General features: G+C 44.0%; 1 protein-coding gene across 4 annotated transcripts in view; it reads left to right on the top strand.

The window, feature by feature from the left end:
• The window catches only part of ENOX1 (ecto-NOX disulfide-thiol exchanger 1), a 630834-nt gene that overhangs the window by 464821 nt on the left and 147762 nt on the right, over positions 1-18251 (top strand). For all 4 annotated transcript variants that reach the window (XM_089899512.1, XM_089899514.1, XM_022574895.3 and 1 more), the window contains 3 exons: positions 9056-9226; positions 10646-10852; positions 14486-14719. In XM_089899512.1, the coding sequence (XP_089755638.1) occupies positions 9056-9226; positions 10646-10852; positions 14486-14719 (612 nt within the window). The remainder of the gene's footprint in view (positions 1-9055; positions 9227-10645; positions 10853-14485; positions 14720-18251) is intronic.

Genomic DNA, 18251 nt, shown 5'->3' with positions numbered 1-18251 from the left:
TCTTGGCCATCTGTATGTCTGCTTTGGAGAAATGTCTATTTAGGTCTTCTGCCCATTTTTGGAGTGGGCTGTGTGTTTTTTTAATATTGAGCTGCATGAGCTGTTTATATATTTTGGGGATTAATCCTTTGTCCATTGATTCGTTTGCAAATATTTTCTTCCATTCTGAGGGTTGTCTTTTCATCTTGTTTGTAGTTTCCTTCACTGTGCAAAACGTTTTAAGTTTCATTATGTCCCATTTGTTTATTGTTGTTTTTATTTCCATTTCTCTAGGAGGTAGATCAAAACAGATCTCGCTGTGATTTATGTCAAAGAGTGTTCTGCCTGTGTTTTCCTCTAAGAGTTTTCAGTGTCCGGGCTTACATTTAGGTCTCTAATCCATTGTGAGTTTATTTTTCTGTATGTGGTTAGGGAGTGTTCTAATTTCATTCTTTTACATGTAGCTGTCCAGTTTTCCCAGCACCACTTATTGAAGAGGCTGTCTTTTCTCCATTGTATATTCTTGCCTCCTTTATCAAAAATAAGGTGACCATATTTGCGTGGGTTTATCTCTGGGCTTTCTATCGTGTTCCCTTTATCTATATTTCTGTTTTTGTGCCAGTACCATACTGTCTTGATTACTGCAGCTTTGTAGTATAGTCTGAAGTCCGGGAGCCTGATTCCTCCAGCTCCATTTCTCTTCCTAAAGACTGCTTTGGCTCTTTGGGGTCTTTTATGTTTCCATACAAATTGTGAAATTTTTTGTTCTAGTTCTGTGACAAATGCCAGTGGTAGTTTGATAGGGATTGCATTGAAACTGTAGATACCTTTGAGTAGTATAGTCATTTTCACAATGTTGATTCTTCCAATCCAAGAACCTGTTATATCTCTCCATCTGTTTGTATCATCTATAATTTCTTTCATCAGTGTCTTATAGTTCTGCATACAGGTCTTCTGTCTCCTTAGGTAGGTTTATTCCTAGGTATTTTATTCATTTTGTTGCAATGGTAAATGGGAGCGTTTCCTTAATTTCTGTTTCATATTTTTCATCATTAGTGTATAGGACTGCCAGAGATTTCTGTGCATTAATTTTGTATCCTGCTACTTTACCAAATTCATTGATTAACTCTAGCAGTTTTCTGGTAGCTTCTTTAGGATGGATCCTCTATGTATAGTATCATGTCATCTGCAAACAGTGACAGCTTTACTTCTTCTTTTCCAATTTGGATTCTTTTCATTTCTTTTTCTTCTCTGATTGCTGTGGCTAAAACTTCCAAAACTCTGTTGAATAAAGGTGGTAAGAGTGGGCAACCTTGTCTTGTTCCTGATCTTAGAGGAAATGGTTTCAGTTTTTCACCATTGAGAACAATGGTGGCTGTGGGTTTGTCATATATGGCCTTTATTATGTTGAGGTAAGTTCCCTCTATGCCTACTTTCTGGAGGGTTTTTATCATAAACGGGTGTTGAATTTTCTCGAAAGCTTTTTCTGCATCTATTGAGATGATCATATGGTTTTTCTCCTTCAGTTTGTTAATATCGTGCATCACATTGATTGATTTGCTTACACTGAAGAATCCTTGCATTCCTGGGATAAACCCCACTTGATCATGGTGTATGATGCTTTTAATATGCCGTTGGATTCTGTTTGCTAGTATTTTGTGGAGGATTTTTGCATCTGTGTTCATCAGTGATATTGGTTGGCCTGTAGTTTTCTTTCTTTGTGACATCTTTGGTTTTGGTATCAGGACGATGGTGGCCTCGTAGAAAGAGGTTGGGAGTGTTCCTCCCTCTGCTATATTTTGGAAGAGTTTGAGAAGGATAGGTGTTAGCTCTTCTCTGAATGTTTGATAGAATTCACCTTTGAAGCCGTCTAGTTCTGGGCTTTTGTTTGTTGGAAGATTTTTAAGCAGAGTCTCAATTTCATTGCTTGTGGTTGGTCTGTTTATATTTTCTATTTCTTTCTGGTTCAGTCTCGGAAGGTTGTGCTTTTCTAAGAATTTGTTAATTTCTTTCAGGTTGTCCATTTTATTGGCATATAGTTGCTTATAGTAATCTCTCACGATCCTTTGTATTTCTGCAGTGTCAGTTGTTACTTCTCCTTCTTCATTTCTAATTCTGTTGATTTCAGTCTTCTCCCTTTTTTTCTTGATGAGTCTGGCTAATGGTTTATCAATTTTGTTTATCTTCTCAAAGAACCAGCTTTTAGTTTTATTGATCTTTGCTATTGTTTTCTTCATTTCTTTTTCATTTATTTCTGATCTGATCTTTATGTTCTTTCCTTCTGCTAATTTTGGGGTTTTTTTATTCCTCTAATTCCTTTAGGTTTAAGGTTAGGTTGTTTATTTGAGATGTTTCTTCTTTCTTGAGGTAGGATTGTATTGCTATAAACTTCCCTCTTAGAACTGCTTTTGCTGCATCCTAAAGGTTTTCGGTTGCCGTATTTTCATTCTCATTTGTGTCTAGGTAGTTTTTGATTTCCTCTTTGATTTCTTCAGTGATTTCTTGGTTATTTGGTAGTGTATTGTTTAGCCTCCATGTGTTTGTATTTTTTACAGATGTTTTCCTGTAATTGATATCTAGTTTCATAGCGTTGTGGTCGGAAAAGATACTTGGTATGATTTCAGTTTTCTTAAATTTTTAAATTTACCAAGGCTTGATTTGTGACCCAAGATATGATCTATCCTGGAGAATGTTCCATGAGCACTTGAGAAGAAAGTGTATTCTCTTGTTTTTGGATGGAATGTCCTATAAATATCAGTTAAGTCCATCTTGTTTACTGTATCATTTAAAGCTTGTGTTTCCTTATTTATTTTCATTTTGGATGATCTGTCCATTGGTGAAAGTGGGGGATTAAAGTCCCCTACTATGATTGTGTTACTGATGATTTCCCCTTTTATGGCTGTTAGTATTTGCCTTATGTATTGAGGTGCTCCTATGTTGGGTGCATAAATATTTACAATTGTTATATCTTCTTCTTGGATTGATCCCTTGATCATTATGTAGTGTCCTTCTTTGTCTCTTGTAATAGTCTTTATTTTAAAGTCTATTTTGTGTGTTATGAGAATTGCTACTCCAGCTTTTTTTTCATTTCCATTTGCATGGAAAGTCTTTTTCCATCCCTTCACTTTCAGTCTGTATGTGTCCCTGGGTCTGAAGTGGGTCTCTTCTAGACAACATATATACAGGTCTTGTTTTTGTATCCATTCAGCCAGTCTGTGTCTTTTGATTGAGCATTTAATCCATTTACCTTTAAGGTAGTTATGATATGTATGTTCTGTTACCATTTTCTTAATTGTTTTGGGTTTGTTATTTTAGGTCTTTTCCTTCTCTTGTGTTTCTTGCCTAGAGAAGTTTCTTCAGCATTTTTAAAGCTGGTTTGGTGGTGCTGAATTCTCTTAGCTTTTGCTCGTCTGTAAAGGTTTTAATTTCTCTGTCAAATCTGAACGAGATCCTTGCTGGGTAGAGTAATCTTGGTTGTAGGTTTTTCCCTTTCATTACTTTAAATATGTCCTGCCAGTCCCTTCTGGCTTGCAGAGTTTCTGCTGAAAGATCAGCTGTAAACCTTGTGGGGATTCCCTTGTGTGTTATTTGTTGTTTTTCCCTTGCTGCTTTTAATATTTTTTCTTTGTATTTAATTTTTGATAGTTTGATTACTATTTGTCTTGATGTGTTTCTCCTTGGATTTATCCTGTATGGGACTGTCTGTGCTTCCTGGAGTTGACTGACTATTTCCTTTCCCATATTAGGGAAGTTTTCAACTATACTCTCTTCAAATATTTTCTCAGTCCCTTTGTTTTTCTCTTTTTCTTCTGGGACCCCTATAATTCATACGTTGGTGCGTTTAATGTCCTATAGGTCTCTGAAACTGTCCTCAGTTCTCTTCATTCTTTTTTCTTTATTCTACTCTGCAGTAGTTATTTCCACTCTTTTATCTTCCAGGTCACTTATCCATTCTTCTGCCTCAGTTATTCTACTATTGATTCCTTCTAGAGAATTTTTAATTTCATTTACTGTGTTGTTCATCATTGTTTGTTTGCTCTTTAGTTCTTCTAGGTCCTTGTTAAACTTTTCTTGTATTTTCTCCATTCTATTTCCAAGATTTTGGATCATCTTTACTATCATGACTTTGAATTCTTTTTCAGGTAGACTGCCTATTTCCTCTTCATTTGTTTGGTTTGGTGGGTTTTTACCTTGCCCCTTCATCTCCTGTGTGTTTCTCTGTCTTCTCATTTTGCTTCTCTTACTGTGTTTGGGGGGTCTCCTTTGCGCAGTCTGCAGGTTTGTAGTTCCTGTTGTTTTTGGTGTCTGCCCCCAGTGGCTAAGGTTGGTTCAGTGCATTGTGGGGGTTTCCTGGTGGAGCGGACTGGTGCCTGTGTTCTGGTGGATGAGGTTGAATCTTGTCTTTCTGGTGGGCAGGGCCATGTCTGGTGGTGTATTTTGGGGAGACTGTGACCTAATTATGATTTTAGGCAGCTTCTCTGCTAATGGGTGGAGTTGTGTTCCTGTCTTGCTAGTTGTTTGGCATAGGGTGTCCAGCACTGGAGCTTGCTGGTTGTTCAGTGGAGCTGGGTCTTAGCATTGAGCTGGAGATCTCTGGGAGAGCTTTCACTGTTTGATATTACGTGGAGCCGGGAGGTCTCTGGTGGACCAATGTCCTGAACTCGGCTCTCCCACCTCAGAGACACAGACCTGACACCCAGCCAGGGCACCAAAGATCCTGTCAGCCACATGGCTCAGAAGAAAAGGGAGAAAGAAAGAAGGAAAAAAATAAAGTTATTAAAATAAAAAATTTAAAAGCAATTATTAAAAATAAAAGAAAATTAAAAAGTAATAAAAAGAAGAAAAAAAGAAAGAAGAGAGCAACCAAACCAAAAATCAAATCCACCAATGATAACAAGCGCTAAAGAACTATACTGAAAAAAAAAAAAAATCAGACAGAACCCTAGGACAAATGGTAAAAGCAAAGCTATACAGACAAAATCACACAAAGTTCACCTCCTCAATTTTGGGATGATTGGTTGTCAATTCAGGTATTCCACAGATGCAGGTACATCCAGTTGATTGTGGAGATTTAATCCGCTGCTCCTGAGGCTGCTGGGAGAGATTTCCCTTTCTCTTCTGTGTTCGCACAGCTCCCGGGGTTCAGCTTTGGATTTGGACCCGCCTCTGCGTGTAGGTCGCCTGAGGGCATCTGTTCCCGCTCAGACAGGACGGGGTTAAAGGAGCCGCTGATTCGGGGGCTCTGGCTCACTCAGGCCAGGGGGAGGGAGGGGCACGGAGTGCGGGGTGAGCCTGCGGCGGCAGAGGCCAGCGTGACGTTGCACCAGCCTGAGGTGCGCCGTGCGTTCTCCCGGAGAGGTTGTCCCTGGGTCATGGGACCCTGGCAGTGGCGGGCTGCACAGGATCCCGGGAGGGGAGGTGTGGACGGTGACCTGTGCTCGCACACAGGCCTCTTGGTGGCGGCAGCAGCAGCCTTAGCGTTTACATGCCCGTCTCTGGTGTCCGCGCTGATAGCCGCGGCTCGCGTCCGTCTCTGGAGCTTGTTTAGGCGGTGCTCTGGATCCCCTCTCCTTGCGCACCCCGAAGCAATGGTCTCTTACCTCTTTGGCAGCTCCAGACCTTTCCCCGGACTCCTTCCCGGCTAGCTGTGGCACACTAACCCCCTTTAGGCTGTGTTCAGGCCGCCAACCCCAGTCCTCTCCCTGCGCTCTGACCGAAGCCCTCAGCTCCCAGCCCCGCCCGCTCCGGCGGTTGAGCAGACAAGCCTCTCGGGCTGGTGAGTGCCGGTCGGCACCGATCCTCTGTGCGGGAATCTATCCGCTTTGCCCTCCGCACTCGTGTTGCTGCTGTGCTCTCCACCGTGGCTCTGAAGCTTCCCTTCCGCCACCCGCAGTCTCCACCTGCGAAGGGGCTTCTTAGTGTGTGGAAACCTTTCCTCCTTCACAGCTCCCTCCCACTGGTGCAGGTCCCGTCCCTATCCTTTTGTCTCTGTTTACTCTTTTTTCTTTTGCCCTACCCAGGTACGTGGGGAGTTTCCTGCCTTTTGGGAGGTCTGAGGTCTTCTGCCAGCCTTCAGTAGGTGTTCTGTGGGAGCTGTTCCACATGTAGATGTGTTTCTGATGTATTTGTGGGGAGGACGGTGATCTCCACGTCTTACTCTTCCGCCATCTTGAAGGTCTTCAAAGGGTGCATTCTGCTGATCTTGGAGAGTCTCCTGGAGAGGCTGGGGGTGGCTGTGTCTCCTGCTGGGGACACAGATAGTAGCCTAGCAGCAGCCACACTCAAAAACTCCTACCCTGTGGAAGCTGGAAGACACTGCTGGCAGGTGCCTGGTGAGATCCTCCTGTGCTCTTGGAGAAAACAATTTTCATCTGTTCATATATTGTTAAAAAGTAATGGGTTCATACTTTTTTTTAAAGTCTAATCCTTCCCACTTCTTCCTCTCAAATACTGAATCTCAGATCCTTTGATGTTCAGCATAATTTAAGTGTTAATTCCTTGCTAAGCTCTTTTCAAGCTACTACACTCACCATGCAGATTTCATTCAACCCCACAGTCTCTTTGTATTAATGTCTCAGAAAAAGCAAAGTAACTCTTGCTCTGTATTCAAATATTTTGCTCAAGAGTAGTATCTTTTGTCTCCATTCCTGAAGATGTGTTTATTTATTTGGGCTTCAAAAAGAAAACATAAGCCTGCTACAACTAAAAGAGAATGCAAGAACTGGGCTTCTCGTCTCATTTTGGGAAACATCTGGTTATTGTAATTCACGGAGCTCTCATGCGGTCCTGAGTGGTTTCAGCCTTAAATCACCCTGTATTGGCAAACAATAGTAAGGGCCGGGCCAGGAAAGGAACAGACCAATCTCATTTACGGAATGAGATTAAATAAAGGCATCAGCATGCCAGTATTCCCATTACCAATATTTCTGTTTCTGATATATCCTCCTGAGAAGCCAATGTGTTATTTCAGTGATGTTGACATTGGAAGCCATTCTGCTGTTCTGGAGCTCCCCTTTAGAATTGGCATCGGGATCAGAAGGCTACATCTTGGTTTGTTTTAAAGAGTAGAGTACATTTGTGGTAGTGGCATGTTATTAGGTCAGTGATCTAGTTGGGTCATTCTAGGTGGAAACTTCGAAGTGGTTAAAAGAGATGTTTTTATATCCGGAGCCAGAGACCTGGACCCTAGTTCTGACTCTGCCATTTGTTTGCTTTGTGATGATGGAAATTTTACTTTACTGCTTTAAGCCTCGATTACTTTAGCTGTGAAATGGGAATAACACCTGTGAAACTTGATGAAGATTTCAAACGAATAACCAAAGTGTGAGTCCTGCCTCTGTCACTTCCAAACTTTTATGTCATTTGTACTTCACTTTGTTTTGAACAATTATCAGTGAAGAATCCTGGAGTCCTAGGAGGCTAGTGCTCCAAGAGATTATCCACTCAGAAGCCCCGTGTGAGAGACGAAGAACCTGAGAACCATAATTATAGAAGTACCTCGAATGTCAGGGTGACTGCTTTGAAAGAGAATGCTTATTTGACATTTACACTGAGGGTTTCTTAAAAAAGGCCAAAACCAAGAAACAAACCCAAAACCCCACCTCATTTTCCTGAAGTAAGGCTGGTATGCAGTCAAATTAAATGGATTTCCTCATAAATGGGACAGCAGTCCTCTTGAGCTTATAAATCAGGATCACCCTGCTTATTCTGTTCGATCCAGAAGAGGAATGGAAATACCCAAAGCAGCTGGAGGAAAAGCTATAATAAACTTCTTCCTAGAAAGGAAAAGTCCATGCTGGTCCTCTGTATCCCCTGGAGAGTCTTGGTAAACACAGTCTGTAGTTGTCACTTCACCTGCCTCTGGGCTTATCTGACCTTTCAGCACAGGTAAGCAAAGGGTGAGGCCACGCAGGGGCCTAAGGCACGGGCTGGCTGGACGTGAGAACCACAAAGGACAGGGGGTGGGAGGGAAGAATGGGAATGGTCTAGAATAATGGGGAGAAAAGGAGAACAAGAGAAAGAAATTTCATCCCTGAGAACTATAGTGGAGGGTCACCACGGCTACTGCTGGGGGGCATCTGTGCTTCTGTTTGTCTACCTCCGAACAGTATCACACCACCAATGAGAGTATGTTTTCTGAAAACAGAAAAATTCTCAGGAGAGGGATCCCCTTGCAGCTACTCTAGAAACTCAATACATCTTAACAGTCCCTACTCTTAGAAAGGTCTTACTAATTTAAAAAAAAAATCAAAAAAAATCCCTGTATATCACTTTTGAAATGACTTGCTTTATTATCCCACTAAAAAAATAAAATTCAGTGTTTATATTGGAAAACCCACCCTTTTTGTGCCCTTCCATTTTTTATGCAGGGCGTAAATTTGTATTTTTTATACAACAAATAAAGATTTCAGAAGGGTGGTCAATTATTTGCTGATTGAATTATAGGAAGAACGTGTGATTATCCAATAGAACTCAGAAATGTATACAGCTAACATTATGCCCGCATGTGTCTAACCCAGCCTTAGTAATTATAATCACTCTTTGTTTTTTGTTTCCTGAGGGGAATAGGTTAGGTTGGACCTGAATGCATCATTATAAAGTATGCACATATAAACTGAACTTTCTTAAATCGAGGTCACTTGGGTAAGAAGGCTCTTTTGACAAAACTGGGTTGACAGTTGTATTCACTGGGCACTTCAGTGTTAAATGATATTCTTCCCACATCCTGGGTCATAAGGCAGTCACATCTACATCAAAGTTAAGAAACAGAAAATCACGTTCACGGTAACAGCAAAGCTTCATGGTGCGTGCTTTTACACTTGAATATGCTGTGTCCTGTTCTGCCATGTTAATATTTTAAATAATACAGCTTCCTTTCCATGTGGTATTAAGTTCATCTTTTATTTTCTCTTTACCTTTCTGAAATAGCTTTCTATATTGCTATATTTATGCCAGCAGAAATTCCTAAAACATAGGAAGCATAAAGTCAAATCATCTTTGCAGGAAAACAGCAAAAGTAACAACAAAAACCAGTTTAAGATCCTCCAGCCAAAATGATATCTTGTGTACTTTACAGACTCAATCTGTGTACCAGGCTTTGATCCAGGCCTCAACATGATGACTGGGATCACCCCTATTAACCCAATGATACCAGGCCTGGGGCTGGTACCACCCCCGCCAACAGAAGTGGCTGTCGTCAAAGAAATAATCCACTGCAAAAGCTGTACTCTTTTCCCCCAGAACCCAAGTAAGTGATATCTGTGAGAAGTATTTGATCATCGATTTAAGTTTCTTTCTTTTTGACTACAGTATTGCATTCATTTTCAGATGTGACTCAAAGTTCTCCCACCTAGGTACACAGAGTGGGGATCGTTCTACAGCAGTCCTTCGTCTCTAGATCAAAACAAATATGTAGGTCCCTGTGTCTATCCAGGAGCTGAATTGACACCACGAGGGGAGCATGAGTGATTGGGGTGAACAGCCAGCATTAAGGACCTTTTTGCGCGCAACAAAGTCTAGCGTTTGCCGCAGATTGCAGTGTGAAATATGTGAACACTTCCATCCATCTTCACAAATGTGGGAGAGAAACTCTGAAATGCGTTTTGCTAGATGGAAAACGGAATTAATTTGGCAGTTAGCAATTTGGTGGTGGAGGGGAGCGGGGAGCCTGCATCTCAGAGTTCCTGGACCAGATTGCATTCGCTTGAAGGAAACATACATTTGATGAAATAAATAGGCCAGTTTGTTGTGTTTTTTTTTTTAACTTAGTCTCTGATACTAAATTCATGGGCTTCAATAGCTGGGATTTTTTTTTTATTCATATGAAATCAGTGTTGCCTTTTTAAAGTGGACTTTTCAGAAGATTGCTTTTTATCTTTTTATGCAGGCTCCCTCAGATTTAGTAGTTTGCTCATTTAAATGTGAATAATAAAAAAAAAAAAGGAGGGGGTGGTTTCAGGCCTTGTGTTTCGCAGCCAAGTAAGTACTGCGCCTGCTTTCAGGCTCTGCTCCCTGTTCTGCCTTACTGCTCCATTATCCTGCAACCAGACAAGGCAGACAACAACCATCGGTTTGCTTTTTTTCGCTGTACGCGGGCCTCTCACTGTTGTGGCCTCTCCCGTTGCGGAGCACAGGCTCCGGACGCGCAGGCTCAGCGGCCATGGCTCACGGGCCCAGCCGCTCCGTGGCATGTGGGATCTTCCCGGACCGGGGCACGAACCCGTGTCCCCCGCATCGGCAGGCGGACTCTCAACCACTGCACCACCAGGGAAGCCCAACCCTCGGTTTTTCGTCATGTTTTCATTTCATCATGCTCTGTACTTAATGAAGTTTTTTTTTTTCTTTTTTTTCCGATTTTCCGGGCCTCTGTATTATGAAGGAGAAATGAAATATGGTAACATTTGCTTGATCTCTGTTCGCGGACGAGCATAGCCACTCTGTGTAGAAATGAACACAGAAAGTAGAGAAAGGTGGGGAGGAGGAGGGGACAGGCACTGAAAGCCAGGACAGCCTGCCATCTGTGTAGATCACTCTAGAAATCCATCATTACTCAGAATGGAGAAAGGTAGTCTGCGAGTTTGACTTTCACCAGGTGAACCAGAAAAAAATAAACAAAACAGGAACTATAACTAAAAGGCAAAACCCTCTGTTTTTTTGTGATTCTCAGATCTTCCACCTCCCTCCACAAGAGAACGACCTCCCGGGTGTAAGACCGTGTTTGTCGGGGGATTACCAGAAAACGCCACTGAGGAAATCATCCAAGAAGTCTTTGAGCAGTGCGGTGACATCACAGCGATTCGGAAAAGCAAGAAGAATTTTTGTCACATTCGCTTTGCCGAGGAGTTCATGGTTGATAAAGCCATTTACCTTTCTGGTACTTTGCATCACATAAGGGGGTTTTCTCGGTGCTTTGGGATGTTTTGTTACGTTAATATGAGCGTATTCCCTTTTGCCTTAATGCATAATAAAAGTCCTCACAGTTTGGGGCTGGAGAAGGAGGAATTCTACCCTTAGGCTGCCAGAAGCTCCCTGTTAAGTCTGTGAACGCACGTACGTCCCTGCTGCAGACATGGTGTCCCACCATCCAGGCTTTAGGAATTCCATCGAGTTTCTAATTAATGTTCTCAAGTGCTTCTTAGATGAGAAGCAATATTATGAATACTGAGGACCATTATTATTATTGGATGTAATTCTCTGGGGGAATAAAGTCCTCTCTCAGCATAATTTCAGTTTTTCAGAAGTGGTTCACTTTCTAGACACCAGGGCACCAGATCAAGATGAGTGCCTTGCAGACAGTGGTCCCCAGGCCTGAGGAGGAGGCCCAGGAAACCGCCCCGTTGCTAGTGCATTTAGCCTGGCTAAGCCCGCCCCACCATCCCTGCTTCTCTGGTGCCATTTATCAGGGAAATTCTTACAGAGGTTGAAATTAAGCCTCCTGCTGCCTTCCACCCTATGGGTGTTGGAGCAAATGTATGGAGCCTGTCAGCAAGGCCTTTGCCAAATCTAAGCATCGCAGAGCTGGTATTGAAATGTAGCTTTGGAAGGATGTCTTTTTAGATTTAACTCACTGCCATTCCCTCTCTGTCTCCATCTGCATATTTCAGTCTGTCACTCTGCACATCACTTCCCTCTTCCAGAGGCAAAGCTAGCGGGGAAAAGTGGGAAAAGAAGAGGGGAAAAAAATCTGAACATTACTACCAGGTTTACCTAACTCTGCAGTCAGCCCCGATGACCATAAAATTGTCTTGCAAACCCCAGAAGCCTTGGGGTTATTCCAACACTGAAGAGACTTTCCTGAGCTAGATAGTGACCTAGAGAACTTTAAAACCCTTATTCCAATAAAACCTGACAGTGGAAAAGAAAGCCTGAAAGTATTCCAGAATGGAGGTGGACGATAAAACATCAAATAAAAATACAACACTCGGATCTCTCACAAAGTCTTGAGCTACAGCATCAGAGTAATCTATTAGACAACTGGGGATTCTATTGAGTGTATGGCACTGGCTTTCAGTGGCAAGATAACCTCTCTCTGAGCCTCTCCTTTCTCTTCTGCAAAATCGAGATAGTAATAGTGCTACCTCATCGGATTGCTATGCGGAATGAATCAAAATAAGGGATATTAAGTGCCTAGCAGGGCACGTGCAACATGGGAACCATTCAGTAAGTGGTTGTTTTTAACACAAATATCCTGATGATGTTAGAGAAGGAACCCTGCCCTGGGAATTTGGGTTCTAATCACAGCTCCACCAATACAACTATGGCTTTACCCCCACCTGATTAAATGAAAGGGCTACAGTAAATCAAAGGTGTTTTTCAACACTGACATAACATAATGTTTAGACCCAATCAGAAAACTCACAGTACATTGCCAAAAGATGAACAGTTCCAAATTTAGACACATGAAAGTTTCAGATTTATGCCTTGATGCTATATTTTTTTCAAGCTCTGACTACCCCTTGGCATCCCACAGCAAAGGCCTCACCTCCAGCCGACCTGCCTGAGTACACAGGGGTCTCCCAGCTCTGCCTGGGCTCCCCTGGCAAGGTTGCAGCATGGTCCTGGGAAATCTGAAAGGCTGACTGGGAGGGGCAGGAAGGAAGGCAGGCTGCCGCTCTTACGTAAGAGCTCCCGCAAGCCCTAGCCCAGCTGGATGGCCTAATTTTAGGACCACAATCACATTTGAGGGCCAAGCTAATTTTAGACTCAGTCTCATCACGGGCTCTTTTAAGGCCTTAATGATGGTGTTGTGATGAAAGAGAGGGTGATTTTTGGAACCAGAAATGTCTGAAAAGTGATGCTCTGGACATGACCAGGGGAAAGTTGCTTGGCCAGTTGGGACAGCTGGCCAGTCTTAGGCCATTCTGCCTGCTCAGCTGTTATGTATATATCACCACGGCCTGCTGATTTGTTAAATTTCCACAGCCCACAACCAAAATAATACTCTGCTTTAGCATTAATTCTGCTCCTCTGTGATCAGATGTTTGCTTTTTTTTTTCTTTTTGCTTGTGAACACTTTTTTCAAAATTTATTTTCTAACATCTTTATTGGGGTATAATTGCCTTACAATGGTGTGCTAGTGTCTACTGTTTCACAAAGTGAATCAGCTATACGTGTACATACATCCCCAAATCCCCTCCCTCTTGAGATGTTTGCGTTTTTGATAGGTATTGTTATGTCTTCCCAGTTTTAGAGAGACAATACCTTTTAAACCTGGGAGTGAGAAGGTTATAACAGGAATCAGACTTGAGATCTGTTTCACATTTGTAACTTCTCAAAGGTGTGAAGTACCCTACTGGGGAGAAGCCAGCCTCTCCTGGGATTTTTCAGCTGAGTTTCAACCCCAAATGCTAAAATAATCCATTAAAATCTACCACAAGGTCCTGAGCATCAGTGCAGTGCAGCCTAGCATTTCACAGTGGTGTCTCATTTGCAAAGTCCCTGCACAGCAAAAGTGCTTATTTTGCTCTCTCTTCTGGCAGCCCCTGACAGCAGGGATCCTGCTGGGACCTGAATTTATGTTTTTAAAAATCTGAGTACCCCAAACTGAAGAGCAACCTCAAAGCCAAACCTCCTTCCCTTGAAGTTAGTCTGGCGGCCTGGTTTCAGTTCTGTTTGTGTTGATTTCTCAGATCAAGTTTCTGCTTATAATCTTTATAAGTTGTGTAGCTCACAGTAAATCCCCCAAAGACTTCCAGGCCCATTTTTTTGGTCTAGCTCTGGGCTCTCACACGGGCTCCTGTGGCCTTCAAAGATTGCATGGACAATTTGCGCAGTGCTGCGTGCCAGATGAGGTGCTGGAGGGGCTGTAAGGAAGGCCGCGGTGAGGCCTCTTGATTGAAGGTAAAATATTCTCCTGTGTGCCCCGGAGGATAAGTGGAAATAAAACAGTATTGCAAAATTGCCTTGGTAATTGTGGCTTTTGCAGCTGCCGAGAGAGAATGGAGCAAGCAGCATTTTCTAGGAGAATGAATTAATAGCCTGTGAGTGAGGTGTCACGGAATTTACTTTGTAGATCTTTTTAAATATCATAGATAATATTTATTAACTCACACTCCACCTCTTTCTAAAAAATAAAAGTAAGAGGGCTTATGCAACAGAGTTACAGTAAATTGAAAATATAAAATTGAGGCCATAAAAAGTGGAGGGGAAAAAAAGCTACATGCCCAATATTTTTCTGATCTTCCTGGAAGCCAGAAGGAAGAAGGAGCTAGGATAAGTGCCCTGGTTCTTGAGATCATCCTCTTGGCAACATTGGCTTGAAGACCCCTCCCACTGGAGCGTTTATCCCCAAATCTATAATAGGCGTACCTTGGGCCGCGCTTCCGCTTCCGGATGGCCTCGGAGGGTAACAGCTTCCCACCTCCTATGGGAAGGATGTCCTTTGTAAGGGAAAAAGAAATCAGTGAGAGCTCCCCTGGCGCGCCTTGAGGGCCCGGCCCCGACTGTGACAGTCGTGCGTGACAGTGTTGTGACAGTGTGATGTGACCCGCCTTCCCACTGGTTTCAGGTTACCGGATGCGCTTAGGGTCTAGCACGGACAAAAAGGACTCAGGCCGGCTGCACGTGGACTTCGCCCAGGCCCGGGACGACTTCTACGAGTGGGAGTGCAAGCAGAGGATGCGCGCCCGCGAGGAGCGGCACCGGCGCAAGCTGGAGGAGGACCGGCTGCGGCCGCCCTCGCCGCCGCCCATCATGCACTACTCAGAGCACGAGGCCGCGCTCTTGGCCGAGAAGCTGAAAGGTAGGAGCTGCGCGCGTTTGCTTCCTCCGCCGCCCCGCCGGCCATGGCCCGCCGCCAAGGAAACAGAGTGATCCCCAAGGGCCGGGCCCAGGTCTTTCTCCTGTTCCTTCGCGTGCTGAGTTCATGGGACCGGGGTCCCCCGGGCTTCCTCCTGCTGCCTGGACAGAGCCGTGCCCCTGCCCAGCCCTCTCCCCTGCCTTCTCCCTGAATGTGTGTGTATATATCAACCAAACTCAAGCAGAGGGGGGCAGAAGAGCCCTCCGCACTAGCCCCGTAGCAGGCCACCATCTGACTTCCTACCTCTGTTGAATGAACCAGTGCCTCCTCCTGCAGGCGGGCAGGTCCCGGGGCTCCTCCAGGTCTGTAGTTTGCACCTCTGCTGGCCTCTTAACAAAGGCCCCCCCACACACACACAAGGCTCGTCTGCAACCGTGCTGGGGCCCGTGCAGAACAGAAGAGAAATGTAGAATAGGCTCCCTGTCTTTAGAGATGGAGGGGAGGGGACCCTCCTAAGGTCTATGGAAGAATTAGAACTAGAAGTGGGCACGTGTCATTTCTTTGACTGTTTTCTGTGCTCCTCTCCCGGGTTTGAGGCCCTGGGGGATAAAGACAGAGAGACGGAGGCTTTTGTACCTGCCACAGTGAACTACAGATGACTGGGGAGAGGCCAGATTTGGAAGTTAGGATGACATGTGTGTCAGTTCTGATCCATTATTGAGCAGAGTTGTTTCCAGCAACATGGGTGTACTTACAGGCAAGTGATGGTCACACCCTCCTCAGTCTGTTGGGCGTGTCAGGTTTCGATAAAAAAACAGGTCATGGTCGCTGGCCACGATGAACTGTAATACAAAGCCAAGGACATGATTGTCAACCAACATATGAGCAACATGCTTTGGAAACTCACAGACAAGTGTGAGTGGTGTTGATGACAGTGTCAAGAAAGTCTTCACAGAGGAGGCAGAACTTGAACCTTGCAGGATAAACAAGATTTGTTTCCCCAGGAAAAGAAAGGGCCTAAAGACATTCTTGTCAGAGGCTGGAGCTCAGAGAGTAAAGACAGAAGGAGGCAGAGGGGAATTGGGCACAGGCGGAGAAAGGCAAGTCGCCTCCTCGGGGGAACAGAGTGAAGGTGAAGCTGGGAAAGCAGCCTGAGGCCAGATGGTGAAGGCCCGAGGGCTGCCACTGGATTTGGGTTTTATTCTATAAACAACGGAGAAGTCATTAGGAGAGGAGAGATGCGATTGATCCTTGGAGTGTTTTAGAGCATAGTTGGCAGTGTTTAAAGTGGATTGGATGTTTTCACTAAAGGAAATATGAAAAGCTGCCTGAAACCTATTTTAGGAAGATAGGAAGTTGACATTCTGTTTCTTTAAAAAAGCATTTAAGGGCTTCCCTGGTGGCGCAGCGGTTGAGAGTCTGCCAGCCGATGCAGGGGACACGGGTTCGTGCCCCGGTCCGGGAAGATCCCACATGCCGCGGAGCGGCTGGGCCCGTGAGCCATGGCCGCTGAGCCTGCGCGTCCGGAGCCTGTGCTCCGCAACGGGAGAGGCCACAACAGTGAGAGGCCCGCGTACTGCAAAAAAAAAAAAAAAAAAAAAAATTTCTGCTTCTAGCCCTCATCCCCTGCTCCAGCCTTGGGAACCCCTAACCAGATGCAGTTGTCACTGAAACTGTTGACTTGGGGAAAAAAAAAAAGAAAAACACCTCACATTGTAAGAGCTGTGAGTTGAGTTTATTCAGTGTCTTATTGAGGACTCTAGCTCAGGGGACAGCCTCTCAGCTCTGAGGAAATTTTCCAAAGAGGTAACGGAGGAAGTCAGTATATATGTGTTTTTGGTGAAGGGGATGCCTGTACCCAAGCACACATCTTAGGAGAAGGATGCTGCTAGTCACAAGGAACAGATATCTTAATGGCTTTAGTACTTTTCTAAGTATGGGAAGATGCAAGAATTTGGGTTCATAAAAGTTTCTTCTGAAAATATCTACCCATGTGGAAGCCTGTTCTTCCAGTTTCCCCAGAGCACAGAGTGCCGCATTCCTTTTCTCTGCCCTGAATTCCTTTCAGGGTGTGTTGAAGGTCAGCGACTGCAGTGGCTAATGACCTGATCCTTGTAGAAACTTCTTTAGTTGACGTAACCATAGAGCACCTCTTACTGATGCCCTTGGCATAGGCTCCGCTGCTCCGAGAAGGCGTGTCTTACCAATCATAGGCTGTGGCTGTCCCTTTAATAAAAAGCACATAAAATGCACATGCAGACGTCCTCACTTTTCCATTCAGACTAGAATCCATAAGGAGTGGGCAGAATGAGAAAGAGCAACATTCTCAAGCAGGAATGTTGATTTTGGAACAAATAATTTTTTCTTTAATATCCAGTACATGGTGTAGTATCACCTCACCTAATGAGCTACATCAGCTAAACTGTATTCGATCGTGTCCACACCTAGAAGTGACAAAAACTAGCACCTTGGCGCCGTGACCCCGTGGAGGAGTTTCAGGAAAGTTTGGCGTCTACGTTAGGTTCTTTTTAAGAAACCAGCACAGAAGTGTCTTTGCGTGTAAGAGTTCCACAGCGCATTGCCTTTCCTGTTAAAGGATAGCAGATTGGGAAGTCAGTTTGGTAAAGTCATTTGCAAACCTTGCCATTTCAAAACTGTATATTTATATAGATGAGTATAATTTGAAGAATTTAGAAGCTGTACTTTTGCCAAGTACTGTGTGATCCCTTGAGGAGAGAACAGATTGGAAATTTTAATAGATGGCAGTCACAGTAAAATGAGCGAGATGGGGCGACATCTTAGGCAACAGTCAGGTAATATCAAGCATGACAATTTCAACCCAAGCACAGAGTTTGGAGTATAAACAGCATTTAATTGCTTAGGAAATTGGCTGCCTCTGAGAGGAAATCCACTCCATGCTCCTGATAACGCTGCAGAGCCAGACAGCAGGAGCCAGGGAAACTGTTTCCCTGAAGATGATTTCCTTGATGTGGGGATGTAAAACACCATCAAGACCTCAGGTAAAAAAAAAAAGCCCGGATCAGAAAGGAAATGGAAATACAATCTGAAAATACCTAATTGGATTTGACTTTTTTTCCTCCCCTGAGAAATCTTGCTATCTCAGGTTTATTACAAGCATTTTTTTCCCCCATTTTACACCATACTCGTTTAGCCTTACAATTTTCTTGTGGAAAATCAGCTTTATCCAGCAAAATCTGTACTGGCCAAGTCTTTACTATAACCGACAAGGACCTCCATATCCTGCCCGGTGGTAAAACTATGCATACAGTAGATGCTCAGTAAATTAATTCCTGTCTCTCTTTCTTAGCTGTTTGGAACTATGAGCGTGTTGCATTTCCGGCCAGCAGTGCTACCAGGAGTGATGGGAAGTGTAGGGAAGTGCGATGTGCCCTCGGCCATCATTCCACTCACTCCACAAGTATTCGCTGAGCTCTTTGCCATGTCCCTGGCACTGTGATGCCAGGGAAGCAGCACACAAAGCCCCTGCCTCACAGAGTTTAGGTGTAGTTTAGGT

Source organism: Delphinapterus leucas, chromosome 18, assembly GCF_059928025.1.
Source record: "Delphinapterus leucas isolate spDelLeu-1000000601 "Yukka" chromosome 18, BTC_Dleu_Yukka2, whole genome shotgun sequence".
NCBI lineage: Eukaryota > Metazoa > Chordata > Mammalia > Artiodactyla > Monodontidae > Delphinapterus > Delphinapterus leucas.
Note: the sequence above shows the minus strand (reverse complement) of the source record. Positions and strands in the feature narration are given on the sequence as shown.